This window comes from Berghia stephanieae, chromosome 7, assembly GCF_034508935.2.
Source record: "Berghia stephanieae isolate SIO BIC M18660-M18661 chromosome 7, UCSD_Bste_1.3, whole genome shotgun sequence".
Classification (NCBI taxonomy): Eukaryota; Metazoa; Mollusca; class Gastropoda; order Nudibranchia; family Aeolidiidae; genus Berghia; species Berghia stephanieae.
Window position 1 is genome coordinate 10876944 of NC_088366.1, and position 17500 is coordinate 10894443.

A 17500-nucleotide genomic window follows, 5' to 3' on the forward strand; every position below is an offset into this window, starting at 1 on the left:
TGTACGTTAAGAGATCTCGTGTACGTTAAGAGATCTCGTGTACGTAAAGAGATCTTGTGTACGTTAAGAGATCTCGTGTACGTAAAGAGATCTCGTGTAGGTAAAGAGAACTCGTGTAGGTAAAGAGAACTCGTGTACGTTAAGAGATCTCGTATACGTTAAGAGATCTCGTGTACGTAAAGAGATCGCGTATTGGGCGACGAGATGTGACATAACAGGCTAGATCCGGGCTTTTTTTCTCTCGTTTTCGTCGATCGGCACGATTTCGTTATCTCTCCACTGTTACAATATCTATGGTGATGATGATGATGTGATGATTATGATGATGATGATGATGATGATGGTGATGATGATGATGATGATGATTATGATTATGATTATGATGTTGATGATGATGATGGTGGTGGTGATGACGATGGTGATGATGATAATGATGATGATGAAGATGATGATGATGACGATGATAATGATGATGCTGATAATATTAATAATGATAATTATCACAATAGTACTGATGATGACATATTGACTCCATTTATTGAAAACGATACATTCAATATCATATTAAAATATATTCGCCATATCTGATATCAATAATACTGTAGATAATTCTCCAAAAAAAAAAATATTCTCGAATTCTTATTTAGTTCAGGATTTTTAAAAAATCTCCCCCCCCCCCCCCCCCCCCCCCCAAAAAAAAACAAAAACAAAAACAAAAACAAAATAAAAAAAAAAACAAAAAACAAAACAATCATTTTTCGCTGTCATTTATCACATCAAATATTTTGAGTTTTTGAGTTCATCGTCAGTCTTAAATAGCAATGTAAAATTGAATGTAGGCTTCAATTTAATGATATACGAAAACAGATAAAATGGACGTTACGTGTTTCCCCTTTATCAACAAAACAGGATGAATGAAACACCAACCACAGTAAGTGATAAAGGGGAAACCCGAAAAGTCCATTTTCATCTGTTTTCGTATATTAAATTGAAGCTTACATTCAATTTCACATTATTATTTATTTCTTCGAGCTTCGAGCAGCAACGTTTACATCTTCAGTCTGTCAATGTCACTCGATATTCTCATGAATTAAATCAAGTTCATTTTACAAACTTAACACATTATCAAGTATAGATCAGGTAAAGATTTGAACGAGTGTGTATGAAAGGTGCCAGACAAAGCAAGATAGAAAATTAGAAGAAGTAAAGCCATCCCAAAAAATCAGCCGACCTCGTCTGGGGATCGAACCTCAGACAATCTGATTACCGGTCAGACGTGCTACCATTTCACCATAGAGACTCTCGATAGTTGGGACAATTTTAATACCTATATTCATCACAGGTAATGGTAGCACGTCTGACCGGTAATCAGAAGGTCTGAGGTTCGATCCCCAGTTGAAGTCGACTGATTTTTAGGGATGTGTTTTTTTCTTGTACTGTTCACTCCGCTTAATCGCACATTGGTTAATCGCACACTCAGCTTTTACGTTACACATTCCCGAAAAACAGATTTTTTTTCTATAATAATCGCTCCGTAGTTTCTTGTATTTTTCTTTCTTGCTTTGTCTGGCACCTTTCATACACATTCGTTCAACTCTTTATCCTACAAGTATAGATCCTTCCGCTTAATCGCATACTGGATAATCACACACTCCGCTTATATGCCACACTTATTCAAACACAACCGTCGTTAATTTCCTTTTATTTTATATATAGATCGCGTTGCCTAATCGCTGTGCTCACCGCTTAAATCGACCCACCCTAAACAGACGGTGACGAGGAGATTTATTGAAATATTTATTTTCTCTGAACGATCTGTTTGCTTTTTCTACTCTAGCTATATGGAGTTCATTGACTACTTATACAAGGAACTGTCAGATCTTTGATACCTTTAACTCACTCAACCTTAACACCGACTACATCCGTAGTTTACACGGGGTTACTTTTACCCCATGCTTATTTATTACATGTTTATGAGACACATTATAGGCGTAGTATCAAAGCTTATGTTTTTAGTTTTTAAATGTTAATGGTAGTTGAATAAAACTATCTATGTACATGCTCATTTTTGATACATTTTTTTGTCCAATTTTGAAAAGTAGCAAAAGACTCTAGGATTGAGTGAGTTAAAAAATCACTGAAAACTGAGTTATTTAGATTTACCTATCAAATGAATCGTTGTATATATATATATATATATATATATATATATATATATATATATATATATATATATATATATATATATATATATATATATGTGTGTGTGTGTGTGTGTGAAGTGTGTGTGTGTATATATATTTATTAATTTGTTTACATATAATTTGTTATTGCCATTGTAAGGCGCTATAGAAAAGTTTGTAACATCTGGGATGATCGAAGGAAAGAGAACTAGAGGAAGACAAAGAATGACTTATGAAAATAACCTAAGAATGGCCAAATGTGATTTTAAAAGCAACACAGATTTCATGCGCACCGCAGAGGATCGTCATTCGTGGAGACAGCTGACCGACAACGTGCTCAAGAGTACAAGCCACGATGGATGATGAAAGCGCTAATGAGCATTGTAAATTGGATAATGGCGCTATATAAATTTCCCATTACATTACATTACATTACATCTATCGGCCAGGGAGGCGGGGGGGGGGGGGGGAGGGGGGGGGAGTTCATCAAACATTATATCGCACAATAATAATAATAATAATAATAATAATAATAATAATAATAATAATAATAATAATAATAATAATAATAATAATAATAATAATAATAATGATGATGATGATGATGATGATGATATATAATATAATATAATAATAATAATAATAATATAATAATAATTAATAATATAATAATAATAATAATAATTCATGTATACATAATATTTTTTACCTTTGGCTTGGAAACATTTGCTTAACTCGGTAATGGAGAACTTATAGATAGTATGCAGATGACGTCACTCAGGCCTTTGGTATCTTTTTTGCCATCCGCGTTTGTGAGTTGTTCTCACTAAACTGTATTAACCAGACTATAAAAGTTCATGGTTACACAGAGTTTGTGTGTTGGTCCGTTATACTTCGGATGGCAATGTTGTGAACTCCTTGGCCAAGCGCATTCTATCTATAGATAGTATGCAGATGACGTCACTCGGGCCATTGTTATTGTTTTTGCCATCCGCGTTTGTGAGTTGTTCTCACTAAACTGTATTAACCAGACTATAAAAGTTCATGGTTACACAGAGTTTGTGTGTTGGTCCGTTATACTTCCGGATGGCAATGTTGTTAACTCCTTGGCCAAGCGCATTCTATCTATAGGGAATGAGATTAGCGGAAGAGTAGCGTCCCTTGATTGGACGTCACCCATAGTCTGTGACGTCACCGGCGGAAAAGTTATTAGAGAGAGAACGTCATGTTGGTTGTGCGCATGCGTCTCTCGTCCTCGCTGAGCGAGCCAACATGACGTTCTCTCTCTAATAACTTGTCCGTCGGTGACGTCACAGACTATGGGTGACGTCCAATCAAGGGACGCTACTCTTCCGCTAATCTCATTCCCTATAATGACCCCTCTCGGGTTTAACACTTTATGAGTAGAGAGTCATGAAATATCATTTATATTTTAATATATCGGTCATATAATATATAATGTAAAAATAAAAAAAAAGAAACAATTTAAAAAAAAGGAAAAGAAAAAAAAACAAAAACAAAAACAAAAATAAACAAACAAAAACAAGACACCCCCATAATTGAGCGTTTATATAGAGCATTAATTACCCACTAAATTATGTCCCAAAGCTGTTAACGGCCACAATAGTCTGATGTCACGTCCGCCCAGCAACGAGCAGCTTGATTCTGAACAAAAAATAAATTCGGTACTTTTTATTCTTCATGCTGGCTAGAACTTTTTCACGTGTCATGTGATCCGATTGTTTAAAAATCAAAACATGATCAGATTTATAATGTTTTTCTCCTCTGTATATTCAACTTCTATGCTCGACGGAGAAGTATTTCATAAGGGCGGTGATGGAGATAATGGCGTCCGCCACGATAATTTAGAACCAGTCACTATGCGTGACTACGAGGGAAGTGACGTCACGACTGTTGATGAACCCTATTACGACGACAGAGTATACATGTTGGAAAACTGAAATGCAATGGGTTAATGGTTAAAACGTTATCAAAATATAAATTCATATCATATGAAATATTACAACACAATACAAAATACAACATGTCATGGAATGCTTAATGTTTTCTGAGCACTTGTCAGGGTCGTGTTTGTCTATCGTCCAGCCAAGGACTCCACCAGTCAGTCGCCATCGTTAACTTATAGATAGTTCGAAGTTGACGTCACTCAGGTCTTTGTTGTTGTTTTTTGCCATCCGCGTTTATGAGTAATTCTCACTAAACTGTATTAACCTGACGAGAAACGATCATGGATACACAGTTTTGTATGTTGGTCCGTTATACTTCCGGATGGCAATGTTATGAGCTTCTTAGCCAAGCGCATACTATCTACTAGGGTCTTTGTTATTGTTGTTTGCCATCCGCGTTTATGAGTAATTCTCATTAAACTGTATCGACTAGACTATAAAAGTTCATGGATACACACAGTTTTGTATGTTGGTCCGTTATACTTCCGGATGGCAATGTTATGAGCTTCTTAGCCAAGATGAACTCCACCAGTATCGTGGACATTTTTACATCGTATCTTTCAGGAAAACGCTTCAGAATCAACAATTATATATGCCTACCTTAACAATGGTTGTAATCGACAACATTTTGCGTCCTTTTTTTGGATGTGTCCATTACAACAATGAGCCCATAAGGAATTGGGTTATCAGACCTGCAAATAAGCGCACGCCGTCTGCCACTATTTCATACACACTTTTTCATATCTTTATCTGAGACTCAAAAAAAAAAAAACCCCAAAAAAACCAAACTTGATATATAAATCTTTTCCTATTGGATAACCACGCCTCTCGGACAGTCGTCATAATGTAAACAATGGCAGTGTTTGGTAAACATAGCAACAAACTACACCTGAGTTACTATCGATGGTATGTGACTAGGTAAAATACCCACTGTTCTACCGCTTGATTAAATTAATAGAACAAACACAGACTCAGAAAACTATGTGAAAACTTAAAAGTTTATAATATGAACGAGAAATATTATTATTATTATTATTATTATTATTATTATTATTATTATTATTATTATTATTATTTTATTATTATTATTATTATTATTATTATTATTATTATTATTATTATTATTATTAATAACAATAATATAATAATAATAATATAATAATAATAATAATATATAATAATAATATAATAATAATAATAATAATAATAATAATAATAATATAATTATTATTATTATTATTATTATTATTATTATTATTATTATTATTATTATTATATATAATATGTAATGATGATGATGATGATGATGATGATGATGATGATGATGATGATGATGATGATGATGATGATGATGATGATGATGATAACCGACCATTTTTGTACCTATATATCTAATGGTTTTCTTGTTTTTCATTTTCTCCAATTTGCCCTCTTTATGTAATTAGGTCAGACTGAAAAGTTCTCCATGGTAGGAGCTTGTAGCTGTTTGCGAGTAGAAAGCAAAGAACTAGAGGTGCCAAAATGAGTCAATAAAAATAAAATGGAGAGAAAAATAAAGGGAGTAAATGTGACTCATATATTATATAAGGGAACAACAACACAAAACAAACGACGTTTCGGACTTGTCCCTTTCCAAATAAATACGATATTTTCATATGTACTATCTATCTGTATATATATCTATCTGTCGATGGATCAATCTATTTATATTATCATCACTCTCTCACTCTTCTCTCTCTCTTCTCTCTCTCTCCTCCCTCTCTCTCGACAGAGAACATGCGCAAAACCAACATGACGTTCTCTCTCAAATAACTTTCCGCTGCAAACTATGGGTGGGTCCAATCAAGGACGCTACTCTCCGCTAATCTCATTCCCTATGATATATATATTAAATTTATAATAAATATAATAATGTGTTTGTGTGTGTGTGTGTGTGTTTGTGTGTGTGTGTGTGTTTGTGTGTGTGTGTGTGTGTCACGATGTTAACGTGCTTTCCGTATCCGGTTGTAAATGATAAACAAACTTGTTTGACCGACTAGAATACAAAAAATATATATAAAGGAAACAATTAGCAAAAAAAAAAAAAAAAAAAAAAAAAAAAAAAACCCATTAAAAAACATAGCAAAAGAAAACAAAACAAAACAATTAAAAAGAAAAATAACACATGAAACAAACAAAGGCAAACAAAAAAAAAACAAAAAACCAAACAACAAAAAACAAAACACAAACACGAATACAAAACTAACTACATTAGTATTTAGCAACAAGCATCAGGAAAAAAAAAAAACAAGCAAACAAAACAACAACAAAGAAAAAAAAACAAAAAACAAAACACATACCAAACAATCCCTTTCCACCAAAAAATAATTAAAACAACCAAAAAAAAAATAGAAAAGCAAAACAAAAATCAAATTAAAATAAAACAAATAAAAAAAAAAACAAAAAAAAACAACAACCCAAAACAAAACAAACAAACAAACAAAAAACAAAACAAAAGACAAATAATAAAAAAACAAAAACAAAACAAACCAAAAATTAAAAAAAAAAGTCAAACCAAAAAAGAAAAAAGCTGAACATAAACATTATTTTCAATAAATATTTTCTCCTTTCTGAAAAAGTGATTGTTATAGTTATACGCTGAGAAAGTGATTGTTATAGTTATACGCTGAGAAAGGATGTATTAGTTATACGTGAAAGTGATTGTTATAGTTATACGCTGAGAAAGTGATTGTTATAGTTATAGTTATACGCTGAGAAAGTGATTGTTATAGTTATACGCTGAGAAAGTGATTGTTATAGTTATAGTTATACGCTGAGAAAGTGATTGTTATAGTTATACACGAGTCATGGGCAATGCAATCAGCGTTCTGCTTTCTTCTCGCTCGTGCCAATTACGATAATATATTGTATTGTTGGCACGTCTGAGAAAAGAACGCTGACCGTTGACATGACATTAATTCCATTAGTCGTGATATTTATGATTGAAAACGAAGAAAGGACAAAAACGCATCGATTGTAGTTTTATTATATTATTTTCCATTTGCGCTAAAACGGTTGGTTGCCTAGAGACTGTGTGTGTGTGTGTGTGTGTGTGTGTGTCTGCGTGTGTGTGTGTGCGTGTGTGTGTGCGTGTTTGTCTATGGGATGTGGGCGTTGTGCTTGTTTTCTCGTGTCATTTTTTCGTCTGTTGAGAGAGAGAGAGGGAGAGAGAGAGAGAGAGAGAGAGAGAGAGAGAGAGAGAGAGAGAGAGAGAGAGAGAGAAAAAAGATAGAAGAGATGAGAGAGACAGAGAGAAGATGATGATGATAGATAGATAGATAGATAGAGAGAGAGAGGTGAGAGATGAAGATGAGAAGAGATGAAGAGTGAGGAGGAGGATAGGAGGGGAGGGGGGGGGAGGGAAGAGAGAGAGGAGGAGAGAGGAAGAGAGAGAGAGAGAGGTGGGGGAGGGGGTCGGGGGGAGAGGGAGGGGGGTGATGGTGGGGGGTGAGGGGGGGGGGGTGGACGGGTGGGAGAGAGGGTGGGGGGTGGAATGGAGAAGATGATGAGCGAGAGAAGGAGAAAAGGGGATTGGCGGAGGGGGAGGGGGAGGGGGAGGGGGGGGTGGGGGAGGGGGCGGGAGGGGGAGGGGGGGGGGAGGGGGGGGGGGGGGGGGGGGAACTGGCGGGTGGGGGGTTGAGAGAGTTTGAATTCTTGAAAACTAAATTATTATTATTATGATGCCAACACTGGCAAGACCTGCCTAGTTCTCCGAAAATATCGTAAAAATACGAATTTTTAGCTCCAACTCTACAGAACAACATTCCATTCTTTGACTCAAAAATCTTGTTTAAAAAAGGAAAGTTTATTTCCTTAGAACTCAAATTCAAGACTTTGGAGCGTTTTTTTTGGGGATCATGTTGAGGACAAATTAATTACTATTTATTTCTAAAGCTATTTAAGGTGACTTTTTCTTTCATTTTTTTTTTCTCCCTTGGAAACTACTACGACTTTTTGAAATTTCAAGTTGGCAGCTCTGCGCTAGGTTAGGCATGGACGCTCATTACGCCGAAATGTTTTGATGATTTTTTGGAACAGTTCCACAATTTTTTACTTTCCCCTCTAGACGAAATTAGAACTAGATAAGGAAGATGGAATGGCTTCAAAACAACAACAGCAGCAACAACAGCAACAACATTCATTTTCTTCTTCCTCCACTCGTCAACAGACACTGCCTGCGCCGACTGACTGAATCGTAATGAATGACGTCACTTTGACAACGACGTAAACTCAACAATATCTTATATTTCATTTATTTAAAAAAAGTTACATTCATTTGTTTTTTTTTAAAAATATAAATTTAGTTAAATAAAGGGGAATATTAACAACCGTCTGTAGGCCTATTATATATTGCAAAAAAAAAAAAAAAAATAATAATAATGATGATAATAATGATGATAATAATAATGATATAATAATGACAATATTAATAATAATAATAATATTAATAATAATAATATATAATATATACATAATATAAATATACTACTACTAATATAATATAAATAATAATAATAATATACTAATAACTATAATAATGATATAATAATCATCATAATGATTAACCAAATAAAACGCATGATACTACACTATATTTATTGTCTATACTACTTCTCTATAACATTTATACTATCTTACACAGCATACTATCTACTAATATATATAATTATGATCAAATATATCGATAAAGATTAATTTTAATACTATATTGTATATATAATAGATAATAATTAATAAATAAGACCTACTCTACTTACTACTTTAATCTTTACTATATAGATAGTATCGATGATACGTCTACTCAGCTACTTTTTATATGTTTCATCCCTTTGAGTTTACTCATCTAGAACGTATTAACCAGAACTATAAAACGTTCATGGTTACACAAGTTTGTGTGTTGGTCCGTTATACTTCCGGATGGCAATGTTATGACTCTTGCCAAGCCATCTATCTATCTAATATATATAAATATAATATATTATAATTATATAAATATTGTCATCCGAGTACGACTATTAAACATGTGGTTGTTAACTACGTGAATATCGACTCTCTTTATCATGAATGTTTACCGCCATTGTGATAGATCACAATTTTCTCAATCATATTATTATAAACGTTTTAAGTTTACACATAGTTTTCTGTGTTGGTTCTATTGATCCAGCTGTAGAAAAGTAGGGTTTTTACTTAGTCACATGCCTTCTATAGTAAAACATGTGTAGTCTGCTATGTTTACCAACCACTGCTATTGTTTACAGTATGACGACTGTCCGAGAGGCGTGGTTATCTAGGTGTCTATAGATAGAACGAAGATGACGTCACTCAAGCCTTTGTTATTGTAATTTGCCATCCGCGTTTGTGAGCGATTCTCACTAAACCCCGGCTATAAAAGTTCATGATTACACACAGTTTTGTGTGTTGGTCCGTTATACTTCCGGATGGCAATGTTATGAGCTTCTTAGCCAAGCGCATACTATCTAAGAGAATGGTTGCGAGAGTTCAACTTTCTTTATCCAGTATAAGAGACCAAACAAAACTGTGTGTACATGAATTTACAGTCTGGTTAATACAGTGTAGTGAGAACAACTCACAAACGCGGATGGCAAAAACAATAACAAAGGCCTGAGTGACGTCATCTGCATACTATCTAAAGGAAATGATTTATATATCAACTCTTTTTTTGAGTTTCAGATAAAGATATGAAAAAGTGTGTATGAAATAGTGGCAGTTGACGTGCACTTATTTGCAGGTCTGATAACCCAATTCCTTACGGGCCCATTGTTGTAATGGACATCTAAAAAACTGACGCAAAGTGTTGTCCTTACAACAATGTAAAGGTAGGCCCACAAGTGGATTCGGATTTCAGACCTGCATATATGTACACGTTTGTGCTATACAAAACAAGAAGGAAAAAATACCTCAAGTTTTTATTTTTCTTGTATTTTTCTTTCTTGCTTTGCCTGACACCGTTTCAATTTCAAACAAACTTTTTCCATATAGGGAATGAGATTAGCGGAAGAGTAGCGTCCCTTGATTGGACGTCACCCATAGTCTTTGACGTCACCGGCGGAAAAGTTATTAGAGAGAGAATGTCATGTTGGTTGTGCGCATGCGTCTCTCGTCCTCGCTGAACGATTGACCCATGCGCACAACCAACATGACGTTCTCTCTCTAACAACTTTTCCGCCGGTGACGTCACAGACTATGGGTGACGTCCAATCAAGGGACGCTGCTCTTCCGCTAATCTCATTCCTTATCTTTATCTTACACCAGTGCCTGCTCCTTACTTAATGTGTCACTTTGAAGTCTTTGAAGAAATACGCCCCCCCCCCCCCCCCCCCCCCCCCCGATGAAGGCTTTCGTCATGGTTCCGATTTGTATATTGAGCATTCAATTCCATTAAAAGCATTAAGGTCACACCCACGACACATTCGCGAGTTAACGCTTACGCTCCTCGAACCTAAACGATCGACCAACGACGAGAGAAGAAAACCCAGGATCTGTCCTCAGACATCGCCACGCGACGCCCAGTGCGAGAGTTTAACTCACTTAACAGTAACACTGACTATATATAGATAGTATGCAGGTGACGTCACTCAGGCCTTTGTTATTGTTTTTGCCATCCGCGTTTGTGAGTTGTTCTCACTAAACTGTGTTAACCAGACTATAAAAGTTCATGGTTACACAGAGTTTGTGTGTTGGTCCGTTATACTTCCGGATGGCAATGTTGTGAACTCCTTGGCCAAGCGCATTCTATCTATATCCGTAGTTTACCCGGGTTACTTTTACCCCTTGCCTATTTATTATTACATTTTTTTTTCTGAGACAAATTATAGGCGTAGTGTCAAAGTTAATGTTTTTAATTTTTACGCGTTAATGGTAATTGAATAAACCTCTCTATAGATAGTTCGAAGATGACATCACTCAAGCCTTCGTTGATAGATTTTGCCATCCGCGTTTGTGAGTTTTTCTCACTGAACTTTATTAACCAGACTATATACGCTCATGGTTACACATAGTTTTGTGTGTTCGTCCGTTATACTTCCGGATGTCAGTGTTATGAGCTTCTTAGCAAAGCGCATACTATATATATATGCATTCTCATTTTTAATACATTTTTTCCCCTCTACCTTTGAAAAGTATCTAGCCAAAATCTGTAGAATTGAGTGAGTTAAACGTCAGAGGACAGATCCTGGGTTTTCTTCCTCGTCGTTGGTCGATCGTTTAGGGTCGGGGAACGTTAGCGTTAACTCGCTAATAGCGTTATGAGACGCCATATTATTGTATGTCAAATCTAGTTAAAAGTTGTCACCAGGACAATAAAACTTCACAAAAATCAGACACAGCCAAATATTATTATGTAGAGATATCATCATCCTTTGGTTTAGATTTTTATCTTTTTTTGACCCGTTGGTTTGTGTCTTCACCCATACCATAATTATTCTGTGTTGCCGTAAAAGTGTTTCAGCAATCATCATTATAATTTATTTCAGATTTATCTCATTTTAATTTTGTCTCCAGGACAAAATGTGTAAAAAAAACAAACAAACAAACCGCACATTGTTTGTTCATTATTTACAATTTTTACAGTAAAATTTCTGTCATCAATACCTTTATAACTAGGTACTTCACTCTGGAAAAAAAGACATTAAAACATTTTAGCCTGAAAATTCATCCTTCAAAGATGACCCTCAACTTAAAAAAAAAACAAAACAAAAACAAAAAAATAAACACACAAAAAAAATAAAATAAAATAAATTAAAAATAAATAAATAAATAAAACCCTCAAATTTGGGACTTCTTCAATTTCCAGGTTTAAGTTTTTTTTTGTTTTTTTTTTTAACAAGATGAGAATGATTTTAATCGACCGATATTTGAAGGATAGTTTTCCTGGCTAAAATTTTTTCAAATGTGTTTATTTCAGAGAACGGCAAATGTGTATATTATGAATGATTATTATGCAAGGGATATCAACACAGTACACAATACGAATTCTTTCGTAGGTAGTCCTTCACAACACATTCCATTGTCTTTGTTCATTTTGGCCCAACCCCCCCCCCCCCCCAAAAAAAAAAACAAAAACAAAAAAAAAAAACAACAATATATTTAAAAAGCCCCACAGTAAACTTTTACCTTAAATATCAATCAATTGATATGGCCGCCACTTTTTGCCAAAATTGTCAAAACGTCTAAAACCTCTTTAACTCACTCAACCCTAACACCGACTATACCCGTTGTTTACCCGGATTACTTTTACCCTATGCCTATTTATTACGTTTTTCTGAGATAAATTATAGGCGTAGTATCGAAGTTAGTGTATTTAGATTTTACTTGTTAACGGTAGTAGAATAAAACTATCTGTGTACGTGCTCATTTTTAATACATTTTTTCCAATTTTGAAAAGTAGCAAAAATCTCTAGGATTGAGTGGATTAACTCTCTGCTTACCAACCAAGTTCAGTATTTACCCCAAAAATGGCATGCAGGATTACCCAGCAGAAAAATTGATTTTTTAAAAACTCAAAACAATCTCTCTACAAATCAACTATATGTTCTTATTAATTAAACAAAGATCATTGTGATGTACAAAATAAATATGAATAAGAACAAAAAAAAATGTACCTATAATTTTGTGTCGTAACCAATGTGACGATTTTGCTGTAGGTGGTAAGGGAGAGGGTTAAGGAAGTCTCAGGTTTGGGAGGTATTTTGGACAATGTTGACAACTTTTCTGTATCTAAATCTAAATTGGCCGATATTTAAAGTAAAAGTTTTCTGTCTGAATTGTAACAAAAAAAAAACAACCCAACAACAACAACAAAAAAACAAAAACAAAACCAACAAATTCGAGAATTCTCTTCTCTAAGTCACATCTATCCTGAAGTCCGAGAGAGTCGTAAAGCTTGTGCCGTTCCGGGAAAGAGATTGTCGAAACTGGTACTGCTGACGGAGTATGCTACTCTTCGGGTTTTTGTTGTTGTTGAAAGGAACTTTTTCCTCCGAGGTCATCGTCATCTTGAATTGTTCGTGCCTCATTCTGGCGCGCCGTCTGCTTTCCAACGTGCAGCAGAATAGAATCGAGCGAGCGCGCACGCGCCACCGGAACATCATCATTCTAAAAGCCCGCGTGAATTTGATGTTGACGAATGTGTACATGAGGAAATTCAGCGACAGATTCACGTAGACCAGGAAGTTGCTGACGAACTGTAGGATGACGATCTGAGGCGCTTGGCGATTGGCGCCGAAGAGCGCTTTGGAAATGTTTTCGTCTGCGAAGGCAGAAGGCATGATGAGTACGATGAAGGCGCCTGTGATGATGCTGTAGGTGTACGTCAGCCTGGTCTGTTCCCGGCCCCAGACTGTGGACATCGTGCTGCTGATTCCGAGCTCCGAACGTCGTCGGTGCTGGGTGGGAAGGAAGAACAGAGAGAAAAGATATAATTTTTAAATGATTGGTGAATTGGGAAATATGTTCAGTAATTTTCTAATCTTCGTCGTTGTCGTTGTCGTCGTCAGTGTCATCTTCTTCATCATCATTATCATTATCAACCTCATCATCTTCCTCATCATCATCATCATCCTCATCATCATCATCATCATCATCATCATCATCATCATCATCATCATCATCATCATCATCATCAACACCATCGTCGTCGGGGTCACGTCATCATCATCATCATCATCATTATCACTGTCATTATCAACCTCATCATCTTCCTCCTCCTCATCATCATCGTCATCGTCGTAGTCATCGTCTTCATCATTATCATCATCATCACCATCATCATCATCATCATCATCATCATCATCATCATCATCATCATCATCATCATCATCATCATCATCGTCATCGTCGTCGTCATCATTATCAGCATCATCACCATCATCATCATCATCATCATCATCATCACCATCATCATCATCATCATCATCATCATCATCATCATCATCATCATCATCATCATCATCGTCATCGTCGTCGTCGTCAGTCGTATCAGTCATCATCACATCATCATCATCATCATCATCATCATCATCATCATCATCATCATCATCATCATCATCATCATCATCATCATCATCATCATCATCATCATCATCATCATCATCATCATCATCATCATCATCATCGTCGTCGTCGTCGTCGTCGTCATCATCATCATCATCATCATCATCATCATCATCATCATCATCATCATTATCATCATCATCATCACCATCATCATCATCATCATCATCATCATCATCATCGTCGTCGTCATATCATCATCATCATCATCATCATCATCATCATCATCATCATCAAATCAAATTAAATTAACATAGATTGTCTATCTGTAGATATTTATAAAAAATAATAACAACGATTGTTTTAGTTGCAGCACCTTTCATACACACTTGTTCAGATCTTTAAATAACTCAAGGCTGCCTCTATTCTCACCCCCCCCCCCCCCCCCCCCCCCGGCCGATTGGATTACCGAAAAAAAACGTCGCCTGCTTTTTGCGATTTGGATTTGATTGATTTTTTTCTTTAATTGTGCAACTTGTGACAAGAAACTTAACAAATTACTGCAATACAACCTTTGGATTAAACATACAACAATTGTGGACTACTTTTTATACTATTATGAAGACTAGCATCCCGGGGGTGAGAATAGTCACTTCGATAACTCAAAGCTTGACGTAAAACAGACGCTTTGGATGAGAATACCTTGGCGATCGACTAGCATACGAAATGCGAGGTTCATGTTTTGAGAGCCTGAAATCGCTGCCCACTTCGCCAACGATACATGAATATGGATGTGTTATTATGAGTATGAGGACTGAATGATGTTCCTCTTTCCAATACATTGAACATTCATCCCTATGATGCTAATGTCTGACACTGATTCGGTTTTTACGCCACAGAAAACTGATCGAGCACGTTTTATTATTCATTTATAGCATAATATAGTGGCCGAGTGGTTAAGGTCCCGGGTTCGAGCCCCGCTTCAGGTACTTTCGTCTTTTTCCTTGGGAAAGATTATTAACCCGCAATTTGCTCACAATGGACAACATGGGTGATTCCTGTTTACATCAGACATCCTGTTTGATGGATTATCTATATTCTTTTATGGTACCGATGCGAAAGGGTGTAATATAATTTTTTTTAATTTTTTTTAAAAAAAATAAGTCTCAGGTTTGTAGGGTATTTCGGACAATGTTTTAGGACACATTTTGTGTATCTAAATTGGCCGATATTGAAAGTAAAAGTTGTCTGGCTAAAATGTAAAAAAAAAAAAAAAATATTCGAGAATTCTCTACGTCACATCTACTATATATTATAGTTTATGATCTATAATGGGGGTCTCGATAGGTCAGTAGCTAGAGCACTCGCCTCAGAAACAGAGGGACCGATATCAATCTGGGTGTGGTCGATATATATTTTTAAAAAATTCAGACGTGTGTTGCCTAACAAGTTGTAATTGTATAAGATCGTCTGACGGGTAATAAGAAGGTCTGAGGTTCGATCCCCAGTCGAGGTCGACTGATGTTTCGGGATGATTTTTTTCTTGTATTTTTCTTTCTTGCTTTCATACACACTTGTTCAGATCTTTATCTTACAGCGGTTCATGCTCCTTAATTTCTTAATTTGTAATTGTATATCTGTGTTTGTTAGATCTAGTGGAAGTACTTTGCGATAGCCTAGCGTCCTATGAAAAAGATAGCAAGCATTGCCAAAATTTGAGATAAATACTTACAAACTAGAGCGCCATAATATGAGGCTTATATGCGGCTAGTATGTACCCTGTTGGTGGCTGTGGAATAGCATATATGCAAATCTCTCTCCCGGTCCCAATCCTCCCCCCCCCCTCCCCCATCTCCGTTTTTTCCCCTTCTCTTTTTAGTCAAGTAAACATTTTATTCAAATTACTTTTTGCAAAGAGCAGATCTTTACGACAAAGGAATGACATCGACGTGTACATATATGCAGGTCTGACATCCGAACCCGCTCATGGGCCTAGTTTAACATTGTTTTAATGGACACTATTTGACGTCATGTTTTGGACATATGCGAAGACATGATAGTCTCGAAAAAAGGATAATGGAGGGAAGAATTGAAGGAAAGAGAGGAAGAGGAAGACAAAGGAAATGCTGGACAGATGGCATCAAGGAAGCTACAGGACGGCGCAATGGACCGTGAAGGATGGAAGGCCATGACATCCGGCCTCTGGAAAGAGATGGAACCCGGATGATGATGATGATTTGACGTCATGTTTTGAGACTTCCGTTACAACAATCTGCCGGCCTTTAGGGAAAAGACCGTATGTCGCCTTTATTATAAGTAAACGTACGGTCATTTTCCGTAAGGCGGCAGCAATGAGCCCACAAGTGCGGCTATGTGGTCTAGTGGTATGACACTCGCTTTCGGATCGGAAGGTCCTGGGTTCGAGCCTCGCTCGGCGCATAGTTGAGTCCTTGGAAAAGACTATTTACTCACATTCTCTCACCGTACTCAGGTGTAAAATTAGTACCTGGCCGTTAACAGCGTTGTCTTTGTCCGAAAAAATTGTAATTTCGCCTAACAGGCGTCATCTCTCGTTCTACGTGTTACGTGTTGCTGTTGGTCAGGGACCCCTTGTAAAGCGATTTGAGCACGTTTAGTGGATATTGCGCTATATAAAAGCTCAAGCTCAAGGAATTGGGTTATCAGACCTGCAAATACGTGCAGGTCGAGTGACATGGATTATGATTAGATGACATAAAAATAAATTTACTTAAAAATACCTCGAATCTGAACTTGTATATAAGAAAGGCGTTGAGGAATATAAGAATGACGACGGGTAGACACTGTAGCACCACGCTGTGGATCCACGTGACTATCATGGCGGTCTGGGTACCGTGCCAATGGCGGTCTATCCTGTATATGTCCGTGGAGTTGTTGACCGCCACTGGACGGTACCACAGGAATCTGGGGAACGTTATGATGAAGCTGACGATGAACACACAGCCGATCTTGAATCGAACCCTGCTTTTATGGGCCAGGACCCAGAACGGGAATTTGATGAAAAGGCAACGCTCGATGGTCATGGTGGTCATGATGAATATGCCCGTGGTCGAGGCGAGGTTGATGAGCGGGTAGTAGCAATTGGCCATGTACCAGCAGTACTCGTAGCTCTGCTTGTTGATGTAACCGTCCAGGAACTGCGTGATGTACCAGCTCAGAGCGAGTACCAGAGCTGAAAGATCGGCCATCGCCAGAGCCGTGAGGTAGGAATAAGGAGCTTTTTTCAATTCCGGGTCACGGAGGGTCAGAAGCGTGAGGATG

General features: G+C 36.6%; 2 protein-coding genes across 2 annotated transcripts in view; one reads left to right on the top strand and one right to left on the bottom strand.

Annotated features, from left to right (window-relative positions):
* The window catches only part of LOC144976677 (putative ATP-dependent RNA helicase DHX35), a 129142-nt gene that overhangs the window by 51917 nt on the left and 59725 nt on the right, over positions 1 to 17500 (top strand). The window lies entirely within an intron of this gene.
* The window catches only part of LOC144976453 (putative G-protein coupled receptor 139), a 4677-nt gene continuing 200 nt past the window's right edge, over positions 13024 to 17500 (bottom strand). The window contains exons 1-2 of the mRNA XM_078920744.1: positions 16960 to 17500; positions 13024 to 13626 (exon numbers count right to left, since the gene is read on the bottom strand). The exon at positions 16960 to 17500 is cut by the window's right edge and continues 200 nt beyond it. Of these exons, the coding sequence (XP_078776870.1) occupies positions 13051 to 13626; positions 16960 to 17500 (1117 nt within the window). The 3' untranslated portion in view covers positions 13024 to 13050. The remainder of the gene's footprint in view (positions 13627 to 16959) is intronic.